Source organism: Peromyscus californicus, unplaced genomic scaffold (assembly GCF_007827085.1).
Source record: "Peromyscus californicus insignis strain IS unplaced genomic scaffold, ASM782708v3 Scaffold_6__1_contigs__length_162567912, whole genome shotgun sequence".
Classification (NCBI taxonomy): Eukaryota; Metazoa; Chordata; class Mammalia; order Rodentia; family Cricetidae; genus Peromyscus; species Peromyscus californicus.
This window is the reverse complement of record NW_026294584.1, coordinates 88,158,311-88,170,413: the sequence shown is the minus strand read 5'-3', so window position 1 is coordinate 88,170,413 and position 12,103 is coordinate 88,158,311. Positions and strand designations below refer to the sequence as shown.

Genomic DNA, 12,103 nt, shown 5'->3' with positions numbered 1-12,103 from the left:
ATGTGCACATTTGTATACGATGGGGGTTGGGGCACACATTGCCTGGCTTCACAGAGGCGAGACAGTGTTTTTGCACTGTTGTGCTCCCAGTACCTTGAACATACTCTATGACAAGTCGCTGTGACAAGCTACTGATAGCAGCAGCTTGAGGGAAGTGTGGTGGTGGAAGTGAGAAGGTCCCGTGGACTGACTCCTGTTTGCTGCTTGGCCTCCAGTTGGTGAACTGCTTGGAAGGATTAGGAGGTGTTGCCTTACTGGAAGAAGTGTGTCACTGGGGGATGGGCTTTGAGTTTCAAATGCCCCCAGGCCCACTGTCTTCCTGCCTGCCTACCTTCTTGGGGTCAGGGTATCTTTAGCACCGTAGATGCTGCCATGATAATGAACTAGGACTCTAAACTATAAGCAGGCCCCCCAGTTCAGTGCTTTTGTTTGTAAGAATTGCCTCGGATGGTGGGTGATGGTGGTGCACCCCTTTAGTGCCAGCAGGGGCAGAGGCAGTTGTATCTCTGAGTTTGAGGCCAGCCAGTGCTACCCAGAGAAACACTATCTTTGAGGGGAGAGGCGGGGGTGTTGACTTGGTCATGGGGTCTTTTCCAGCAATAGAACAGTGACTAATTGATTGTGTTGTTCGTTGTAAACACCTACCAGTAAGGTCTGAATTACTTCTGCAGCTCCTTGTCCCCCTAGCACTTAATAGCATAGAACTTTTGCTAGCTATAAAATGATAGCTAATAATGGTTTTATGGTATTTGGTGACTGAGGAGATTAAGCATCTCTTCCTGTGGTAGTTGGGTTTGTTGTTCGTTGTGGTGCCCCTTGACAATGGTCCACTTTTCTATTGGCTGTTGGTTACTTTTTTATTGATGGGTAAGAGTTCCTAACATATTCTAAATACCAAACTTTTGTCTGTAACATTGTACATAACAAGTATGAGGCCTTTCATTCCCTCTAGCATGTTAGAATATGAAACAAAGAGTTGGTTTTGATGTAGATGAATTTACCTGCTGTCCCATGTGTGGGAAAGATGGAGAGTTAACAGATAACTCCTCACTCTGCAGCTTAGCTTGGTGTCCCCTTGCAGTCCTCTTCTCGTGGCTGCCTTCCAGCCTCTGGTCCTGTAGTGCCTTGGGGGAGGAAAACATTGCTCTCTCACAGTGATCTTTGAGCTGCTGGTCCTTAGCTTTTCAGCACCTTGGTTGCTCTTCCTCCTCCCACTGCTCTGTACTGACCTTGCCTTCGTGGTCTTAGTACATGCATCCATTATTGGACTTTCAGTTCTGTTCTGTGGCCTAGTTTGTCTATCCCCACCCCTTCCTTCCTGTGTATTTGTGTGCTTTATGTGTATGTACATGATGGCATGTGTGCTGATGCTTATGCACATGTGTGTGGAAGCCAGAGGTCAGCTTTGGATATCTTGGATCTCTTCCCCACCTTAATTTTGAGTCAGGATCCTTCACTGAACCTGGAGCTTACTGATTGGCTGGCTATACTGGCTGACTAGCAAATCCTAGGGATCCTAAGACTGAGTGGGCACTGCTGCACCCACATTTTTACCTGGGTCCTCCCTCATGCCTGTGCAGTCAGTACTTTACTTACTAAGCCAGCTCCCCAGCACCCACATTTTTAAATTGTATTTTAAATCTTTAATGCCTTTGAATACATTTTTACTAATTTGCTTCATAAAGAGATTCCTGTCTTTGACTAGATTTATTCATAGGTCTCCCCCCATCCCCATGGCCTGCCTTTTATTGTGACACTAAGTCCATTCACATTGTTGTCATGACCATTATCCGTCTCCAGAATTTTCCCATCATCCCAAACTGGAACTCTACTCAGTAGACAGACACTCCCTGTTCCCCTTTCCCCAAGCTTTGATAACCAATATTCTATTTTCTCTGTGAATTTGACTAATCTAGGTAGAATCAGAAATTGCTTCAAAAAAAAATAGTATGCCTTTCTATTTTGGAGTGAAGTAATACCATTGATAGATTGTTAAACTACCTTTTCTTTTTTGGTATTTCAAGACAGTTTCTCTGTGTAGCCCTGGCTGTCCTGGAACTCTCTTTGTAGACCAGGCTGGTCTTGAACTCACAGAGATCCGCCTGCCTCTGCTGGGATTAAAGGTGTGCACCACCACTGCCGGGCGTCTTTTCTTATCTAACACACTCATCTAGTATTTCATTTTGAGTTCAGCTATATATGAGCTTTCTGCACAAACAAGTGTATCATATGTTAAATAAAAGGCATTTTCTACTGTTAAGCCTGCCTGTTGACTTTTCAATTTAAATTGTAAAACATTTGAACTCTGATCATTTGATTCATTCACAGATCTGCTATCTGCCTCTTGAAGTGCCCCAACTCCCTGCCTCCCTTTCTGTCTTTAGGCAGGGTCTCACTGTGTAGCCCTGGCTGATCTGGAACTCACTACCGAGACCAGGCTGACCTCAGACTCACAGAGATCTTCGTGCCTCTGTTTCCAGAGTGCCTGCCATCTTGTTTAATCTTCATTTGAACATGCTAAGAATTGTTGATGGCAGCCAGGTGGGGTGGCATATGCTTTGAATCCCAACACCTGGCGGCAGGCTAAGGCAGGAAGATCATGAATTCAAGGCCAGCTTGGGCTACATAGTGAGACATTATCTGAAAACCAGATACTGAAGAATTAGTATTTGTTTGCTAATCTGTTTCTGATATGAACTTAGAGTCTGATTATGGCATTTCTTTGTGTGTGTTATTGTTTAAAATTTAGATTTTATACCTGCCTGGTGTTTGGTGGCATTTTTGAGCCATTTGGCAAAAACTGGACCGTGACCCTATGGAAAGAATGTTTTGTAACTACACCTTTTCTGGTCACAAGGCACTTCATAACAGGGGATTTTACGTGTCTTGAGATATTTGAAGCTTCCTCCCGGACAGTTTGTCACCACATCCCTGGCCTAAGTTCACTGTTGACGAAGCCAGCCTCATGTTCGCCGCAGTCCTCCTGCCTGCACACACAACTCAGTGTCGTCGTCATTAGGATCATAAATGGACCTTTCTGAGCAAGCAGTTTACCCCACTGCTGGGATGGCTGGGCTCCACTATGTTCTAGCTGCTAATTGAAGGTGCTTCTTCTTGTTTTATAGGTGTCAGCTGTGATGCATGTTTAAAAGGAAATTTTCGAGGTCGCAGATACAAGTGTTTAATTTGCTACGATTACGATCTTTGTGCATCTTGTTATGAAAGCGGGGCAACGACAACCAGGCATACAACTGACCACCCGATGCAGTGCATATTAACGAGGGTAGATTTTGGTAAGTTCTTAATGAGAGGTTGTCACTTGAGGGCTTTGTATGGGTATGAAAAAGCAGAACAGCCTGAAACTATCCCCACCAGCATATCCCAGGATTCAGGTCATTCCAAATAAAATTCTTTCCTCTGTCCTTCTTTCTCTTAGTTATAGTTTGCTTAAGAAACCCTTTGAAAAAATCCACAACTTGTAAGCAATGAGATAGAGTGCCTCTGGAAACAAGCGATGAAGTCAGGCCGACTGCTGCTGCTGATAGCACGGGAGTGTTGTTGAGAGTGCATGAGCAGTCAGGAAGGCTGTCCATCTCACACTAGAATCTCTTAGCTAGTCACCACACTTGTTAACTGTCTTCTCAAGTGGTTTTGATTTCAAGTCTCTGATAGTTAATGATCTAAGCTTTTTTTTCTTATGCTTATTAGCTATTTGTGTACATATTGGTTATATATATATTAGATATATGTATATTATGTACATTAAATGCATATCTAGTGTGATATATATATGTCATATATATGAGATACACGTTCCTTTTCAGAAGAGTGATTTGACTCCCCTTCCGATTGTTATCTTCTCACTTTCTAGGTGCTGTATTTTGAAGTACAGAAGTTTTATTTTAAAATGCCTAGTTTGTTCTTTTTCCTTGCTTTGTGTGTTGGTGTCATCTAAAGCCCATAGCCCACTCTAAGGTCGCTGGGATGTGTGTCTGAGGACTCCAGTTCTGTTAGCATTTAGATCTTTTCATGTTCTTAAAATTGCTACTTTTTCCTTTGAAATGGGATTTCACTTGTAGTCAGATTGGCCTTAACTCACAGAGATTCTCCTGCCTCTCTTTGCCTCCCAAGTGCTAGGATTTGAATTAGTTTTTTTCACTTGGAGTTGAGGTAGAGAGTCTGCTCCATTTTATATGGGGGTATCCAGTTTTCTGGGGTCATTGAACTATCCATTGTTTATTAATTAGTTTTCTTCTGTTCAGAATAAGTTGACCATAACAAGGGCTTATTTTGACCCATTTATTTGTTTATTGTTAATTTTTTGGTTTTTCAAGACTGGGTTTCTCTGTAGCCCTGGCTGTCCTGTAACTCACTGTGTAGATAGACCAGGCTGGCCTCAAACTCAGAGATCCACCTGCCTCTGCCTCCCAAGTGCTGGATTAAAGGAGTATGCCACTGCCCCCTGGCTTGGACTTATAGTCTCTTCACTTGATCTGAATCTCTGCTCATGATAGTGATGTTTGCATTTCCAAAGCTTTGTAGACAGTTGAAATTTCTGAGTCTTTGAGTTTATTCCTATTCAGACTTTTGAGCATTCTGGGTCCCTTGAGTTTCTCTGAGTTTTTGGGACACTGTCCAGTTTTCTCAAACCAACTGGATTTTGATAGTGGTTATGTTGAGCTTATAGACTTGTGTGAAGAATATTGTTAAATTGATTTTATCTTTGGATTATTTGTTGCAAATGTTATAGAAAAATTCTATATATGAATTGTGTAGCTTGCTATGTTGTTACATTATTAGTACTAGTAATTTAAGATTAGTTCTTACCTCGTGGATTCTTAGGATCGTGGGTTTTTTTCTTCCTTTCCATTGGATACCTTTCATTTACTGCAGTTAGATCTCCGAGGGAAATACTGAATAGCAGTAGCAAGAATGGAGATGTTGTCCTGTTCCTCATCTCAGGGAAAAGGCTTTTAGTCTTTTACCAGGGATGTCATGGTTGGGGGTTTGCCATTCACTGGGTAAATAAATTTTTTTTGCTACTTATTGTTATTTGCTACTGGGTGTTTGTTTTTACGACAGGGTCTCACTATTCAACTTAAGCTGCCTGGATTTGCTTTGTGACCTAGGCTAGCCTTGAACTCATGCTTCTCCTGTCTCTGTCTCCCAGGTGCTGATATTTCAGGCACACACCACCATCTTTGTCTTTTTTTCTTCTTAATTCTTAACTACCACAAATCTACCTTGTAAGTCTTTTTTTGTTTGTTTGTTTCGAGACAGGGTTTCTCTGTGTAGTTTTGGAGCCTGTCCTGGATCTCACTCTGCAGACCAGGCTGGCCTCGAACTCATTGAGATCCGCCTGTCTCTGCCTCCCGAGCGTTGGGATTAAAGGCGTGCGCCACCACCTCCCAGCTACCTTATAAGTCTTAATGCAGACATAGACACACATACACATGCACCTACACATACACATGTGCACACATGCATGTGCACACATACACACACACACACACACACACACACACACACGCACGAGTGATATTTTTAAGACAGTTTAAATCTCTCTTAATTAGTATTCTCCTTCTCCTCCCCCATCCCTCGTTTTGGGCAGGTCTTGCTATCAGCCCAGAGTGGCTTTGAGCTTGTGGTCATCCTTCTTCAGTCTCCATGGTTCTCAGTTAGATTCACTTAGGAGCCACCATGCTCCGCTTGTCATTCTCTTCTCCCAGAGTAATCTTAGACTCTTAAAATTGAGCTTTCTCCCCCATGTTAAAAAAATGAAATACATCTTTGTAGTGAAGTAGGATAACGTACTAAAGATGCTATGGTTTTTCTTCTAGGTTACCTGTGGAGAATGATACTAATGATGCAGATAGATTATTTCCACAGACTCTGGTTCATTCTTCAGAGAACTGTTTGGGCAGTGAATTGTGCTTATACCATATTCAACTTGGCATCCACCAGAACTGGATGCCTAGGGAGGCTTCCTGCTCTGAGGATGCCGTATTCTGTAGACAGGTAGTTGCAGCTAACAGTTTGTATATTGGTCATGGTCATCTTTTCTTTCCTGAGTTCTTACATCCTTGTGCATGGTACATCTTTCTGTTCTTTCTTCCAGTATTAATGTTACCACTGTATATAAAGAAATAAGGAAGCTGAGTGGTAATGGATCACGCCTTTAATTCCAATATTCGAGAAGCAGAGGTGGGCAGATCTCTCTGAGTTCCAGGACAGCCAAGGCTACACAGAGAAAACCTTGCTTCAAAAAACCTAAGGGAGACTGGGAGGGAGGGAGAGAGGGTGAGAGGGAGGAAGGGTGGGTGGGAGGGAGGGAGGGAGGGAAGGAGGGAGGGAGGAGAAAAAATAAGGAAAAAACAATACAGTAAAATTATAATTAGATCCAGATGTAGACTAAGCAGCTTCAGATTGAAGTATGTATAGAGGCAGGTTGTTAGCCTTCCATTGCTGTGATAAAATACCTGAGAAAGTCAGTTTGAAAGATTTACTTCAGTTTCTGGTTTTTGAGGTTTTAGCCTGATTGTTTGGCTGTGTGGTTCTGGAGATGGTGGCATAATCCGTTTTAGCAGGAACAGAGGACAGACAGTCTCCTGACAGGTGAAGAACAAACAGAAAGGGGGCCTGGGGTCCCAGTGTTCTCTTGAACAGTGACTTAACCTTTCTTTTAACTGACCTACCTCCTTAAGGTTCCGCCTCTTCCCAGTAGTACCACAGGGTAGGGACCAAACCGTATCCGTGGGCTTTTGGGACACCCTGGAAACTATAGGTGAGGGGAAACTTGTTTGCTTTGTTTCCTCTTACGTGCTATCTGGAGAGAAGATTTTGGAAGAATATGCTGAGTCCTATGTGGAAATAAAGGTTTTATAAATGTTAACAGAGTTATTTGAAGCCAGGCTTCCCACTGTAATCTGATACTCTTAAAGTGGTTTGGTTTGGTTTAGTTTTTGCTTTGTTTTGTTTTTAAACTCCTCATCTACACTCCTTTAATCTCAGCAGAGGCAGGCAGATTGATGAGTTCCTGGCCAGCCAGGGTTACACCGTGAGACCCTGTCTCAAAAATTAATTTCAAAAAAACAACCAAAACCTCACTTACCAAGAGAGTAGGGTTATTGTACTTGAGGCCACAGCTTTTCCTTCACACTGTTGTGTACTGTGATTGTCCTTGTGTATTGAGAAGAAGCGTGGGTATTTCTCAGTTGCATTCTGTTTTCTTTTTCAGATTTGTACTATGGTGGGGAAGCTTTCTCTGTAGAGCAGCCCCAGTCTTTTACCTGTCCCTATTGTGGAAAAATGGGCTACACGGAAACATCTCTTCAGGAACATGTGACTTCTGAACACGCAGAAACATCAACAGAAGTGGTAGGTGAAGCATCTTGATAAGATGGCAGCCCCTGTCCTCCTGACGTGGCTGAGACTAGACCTGCCGCCGCCACCGTCCACCTCTTGCTTAGTATAATGAGCTTCTTATCTAGTGATGTAAGTTACCTTCAGCAGCAAATTTTAGAGCCCTCAGGCTGCCTTTCTTCAAGACACATGCAGGGATGCCTCATCCAAGGCCACAGGAGAAGGTAGAAAGGGTCCCGAGCTTGCCTGTGTCTCTAAGTACTTTGTTCCTTAAGGAATTTTTCTCGGGGAAACTCACTCTTTGGTTGGTTGTATCCTAAGCAGTGCTCCCTCTGCAGTCCGGACGCTGCAGCTCAGGCCTTTCTCAGTTCACATCAGATCGCATCTCTGCTTCCACGTCAAAACTCAGTGCCTCCTAGTTCTTTCTGCCTGCTTTTCCCCCAGTGACTAAAAGCAAAAAGGCCTAGAATAAAATACGAAGTCTTAACTTAAAAACTTTTTAGACTTTTTTTTAACCTCTCATCAGAGTCAATATGCTTCTTTCTAACTGTAAGCAGTGGTAAATACACCCACAAGAGTCTGCAGAAGTGAGTCTCAGTCAAGATACTGCTTCACAGGGAGAGCAGATCAAGGGAGATTAGGGAGGGAGGGAGGGAGGGAGGGAGGGGGTATGGCCGTAGTGGGGAAGTGAGCTAGATCTTAACCCTCAGCTCTTCATTCTTGCTGTTGCTAATAGTAGATAAAGGGAAGTGTCTGTGTGCAGCTGGAGATCCCGATTGCGGAGAATTTGCATCCACATCCAATAGTAATTCTCTAGATGTGCTCAAAACAGATAAAGTTCAGAGACATGAAGTCGTACACTCAAGGGCATACAGGTATTTAAACTTGACCAGAGGCCTCTGCTTCAGGCTAACCTTCGTTCCCATGGACGCTGCCAGTGTGTGCTTCTGATTCCTAAGATTGGATTAACTTCGTCTGGTCCTAAACCAGATTTCACTTGAGAACACCAAGGGGAACCCCAGAGCCCTGTCGTCACACTGTTTGGTTCTTTTCTTTTCAGATAACTTGGCTTCCTCTTGTGTCACCCTAGTCACAGCAGAAAGAGGCCTGACTCAGTCTGTCCCCATCCTAACTGCTGTAGAAAATGTGTCGTTGTTTTTCTGTTTTCCTGTTGAGTTTAACTTAGCCCACGATGTTTTGTTGTGCTGACCCAAACCCTTTGTTTTAATGTTTCTTGATTGATTTTAGGGGAAGGGTAGGAGCTGGTTCCCTCCATCGCTGTATGTGCTCTGGGTATTGAATTGAACTCAGGTCTTCAGGCTCGGCAGCATGGGCCTTGACCCACTGAGCCCCAAACCAGGTATTTTTAAATTGAATCATGAATTTCAAGAGTAAACCCCTTCATTTTGATGGCTGCTGTTAGCGTCTTCTTTTTCTAACTGCCCAATTTGTTATTATTGCAGCATTAACAGCACATGTCCTCTAGGCCAATCACACTTCACTGTAGGATTTAGGAGCCATGCTTGCTAATAATCAGCATCCCTTTGGACCATTGCAGGGCAAGAGGCCCTGTCACTGTAAACAGTTGCCATAGTAAATGCTCACAGTGAGTTGAAGTGGCTAGTGAATTTTACAGCAGCTTTAGCCCCCCCCCCTTTCCTTTTCTGCCCTTTTTCCCCCAGTCTGGTCCTCTGTATTAAACAACTAGAGCCCCTTGCCTTCTTAAGATTCATTTTAAGGGCTGGAGAGATGACTCAGAGGTCAAGAGCACTGACTGCTCTTCCAGAGGTCCTGAGTTCAATTCCCAGCAACCACCTGGTGGCTCACAACCATCTACAATAAGATCTGGTGCCCTCTTCTGGCCTGCTGTTGTATATGCTGTATACATAATAAAAAAATTAAATCTTTTAAAAAAAATTATTTTAAGATCATTCAAGAAAGCTTAATTTTGAGTGTACCGAAGAACCCTTTAAAAGCAAGTCCCTGCTTGGGGTATGTCAGACTCTTGTTTAGTAGGAAAGAGACTCTGGGTGCAGTCTCCAGAAATGTAAGAAAACCAGGAAACAAAACAGAAAAATATCATCTGACATAGATTGTGATAAAATATTTATTTGAGTTCTCATAATTCAAAATCAGATAATAGGACTTCTTTTTTAAGAGAAATTTCGCTATTAGCATTCCAGTAGAAGTTTTTTGAGTTGCTATCAAGGAGAAGGAAAGGATAAATTGAGGGTCTGAGATGGCTCAAAGGGTAAGGTGCACGCCACCTGAGTTTGATCCCACATACGTTGTCTTCCAACTTCTAGCACACATGCATACATACACAATAAATGGATTAATTTTTAAAAATCATTGTATTAAGGGAGAGTCAAAAAACAAAATCTACCTTGCAAAAAGATGGGAGTTATTCTAAAGCTGAGTGGTTATTGCTGCTGTTGTTTTGGTTCAGTTTTTTTGTTTTTCTTTTTAAGATTGGGTCTCAATCTGTGGTCAGACTGACCTTGAACTCATAGAGATCTGCCTGTATCTGCCTACCAACTCCTAGGATTTAAGACATGTGCCACCATGCCTGATCCTCCTGTGCTTATAAAGTGGAAAGTTAGCACTAATGAGTGCTTAATGAATTGGCTAATCCAGGTGGTGGCATTATGTGTGGTCTAAAACAGATGGGATGGCGCTTTGGCTTCCATGGCTTGTGTTCTTTGACTGGAGTTGGGGAGGGGTTACACGTGGCAGCCGGGGGACACTTTACCTGTCATAGCTGTGGGAGACGGCTCTCTCTGAAGGCACGGTCGCAAGACTCAGATGCGGGCTTTCACCTTCATTCGTATAGGCCGCAGACATAGGTGGAGAAGGGTGTCCCGGTTTTTAGAAAGCACGGTTTTGGTAAACACCCAGTTTTAGGCTCAGTGCACAGTAGTAAGCTCCAGTCAGCACGAGCTGTTAGGAAAGCCTGTTGAAACTTCTGCTCCAGACTCGAGCAGTATCAGCGTTGTAGAGGGGAGCTTGAGGTTGCGTTTTTATGATTGGGGAGATTCACAAAGGAATGAGAAATTAGGCAGTTTCTCTAAGAAAGCAGGGCTATAGCAATGTCTGGGTTCCTTATTGTATCTTAATTTTTGTAAAGATTTTTGTTTGTATGTATGTGTGCCTGCATGAGTTTATGTGTGCCACACGTGCAGGTACCCTACCTCAGAGAACAGTGTGTTGGATCTCATGGAATTGTGTACAGATGGCTGTGAGGCACTCCACATGAGTGCCGGGGACACAAATTTGGGTCCTCTGCAAGAGCAGTAAGCACCCTCTTAGCTGATGAACCATCATGCCAGCCCCTGTGTCTTCATTTTGCATCAAATCCTATTATTCCTCCAATGAACACCCCTTTAAAAAGCATCCCAAGGCCGGGCATGGTGTGGCACTTAATCCCAGCACTCCAGAGGCAGGGGCAGGCTGATCTGTCAGAGTTCAAGGACAGCCTGGTCTACAAAGTGAATTCCAGGACAGCCAGGGCTACTCTGGCTTCAAAAAAAAAAAGCATTTCAGACTTGATTAACATCATTATTAGACCTACCTAAATTAACAGGAAATGAATTTTCAAGGTGCTGGACTGAAAGTAGAGAAACACAGGAGAGTCAGAGCCGAGAATAGATAGCAAGTACGGGGGAGCCTGAGCTATTTGAAACTGAGTTGTTGGATGTAGAAGATGAAAGATGTACAAGGGGTGGGGGAGAGGAAAGTGTTTGGGAGACTGAGGTGGAAAGATCAGGTTCCTAGCCTGCTTGAGCTACATAGTGAGACCCTATCCAGACAATTATACACATGTATGTAACCTTTTCGTGTTGCCCTTGAACTTCTGATCCTCCAACACTCTCTCTCAAGTGCTAGGATTGCAGGTGGCTACCAGCAAAGCTTGTTTACAAAGGTTAATGATAGAAGAAACACTGCCTAGATAATTCTTAGGGCTATTACACCATTATTAAATACAAGACAAAATATTCATAGCTTCTCAATGTCTTTTCAAGCAGTGTGTGTGTGCATGCTATGTGCATGTGTGGGGTTTTTGTTTGTTTGTTTTGGTTTTTCAAGACAGGGTTTCTGGAACTCACTCTGTAGTCCAGGCTGACCTCAGACTCACAGAGATCTGCCGCCGGAGTGCTGGGATTAAAGGCGTGCACCACCACCGCCTGGCTTTTTTTTTTTTTTTTAAAGATTTATTTATTATGTATACAGCATGTATGGCCATAAGGGGGCACCAGATCTCATTACAGATGGTTGTGAGCCACCATGTGGGTGCTGGGAATTGAACTCAGGACCTCTGGAAAAGCAGTCAGTGCTCTTAACCTCTAAGCCATCTCTCCAGCCCCTCATGTGTGGTTTTTGTTTTCTAAGGGGTTGTTTGGTTTTTTTGTTTGTTTTGAGGCAGGTCAGGCTGGCCTAAAACACTGTGTAGACCAGGCTAGCCTTGAACTCATAGAGATCCACCTGCCACTGCCTCCCATGTGCTGCAATTAAAGGTCTGCACCATGATGCCTGGCTCAAGCTGAGGTTAGAGAACTCTTTGAGTATAATGGCTCTTCGTGATAACAGATTTAACACCTAGCTTCGCTGCACATAGATACTATAGTGTGGGGCTCAGTGCATGGCAAGCTCTCCAGTCAGCATGAGCTGTGAGGGTACCTGCACACATAAAAATAACCTTTTAAAAAAGAAAAGACATGGGGCTAGAGAGATGGCTCGGCAC

General features: G+C 43.4%; 1 protein-coding gene across 1 annotated transcript in view; it reads left to right on the top strand.

The window, feature by feature from the left end:
- Kcmf1 (potassium channel modulatory factor 1) overlaps positions 1-12,103 on the top strand; it is a 67,336-nt gene that overhangs the window by 38,494 nt on the left and 16,739 nt on the right. The window contains exons 2-3 of the mRNA XM_052719009.1: positions 3,126-3,293; positions 7,238-7,377. Coding sequence (XP_052574969.1) covers positions 3,263-3,293; positions 7,238-7,377 — 171 coding nt within the window. The 5' untranslated portion in view covers positions 3,126-3,262. The remainder of the gene's footprint in view (positions 1-3,125; positions 3,294-7,237; positions 7,378-12,103) is intronic.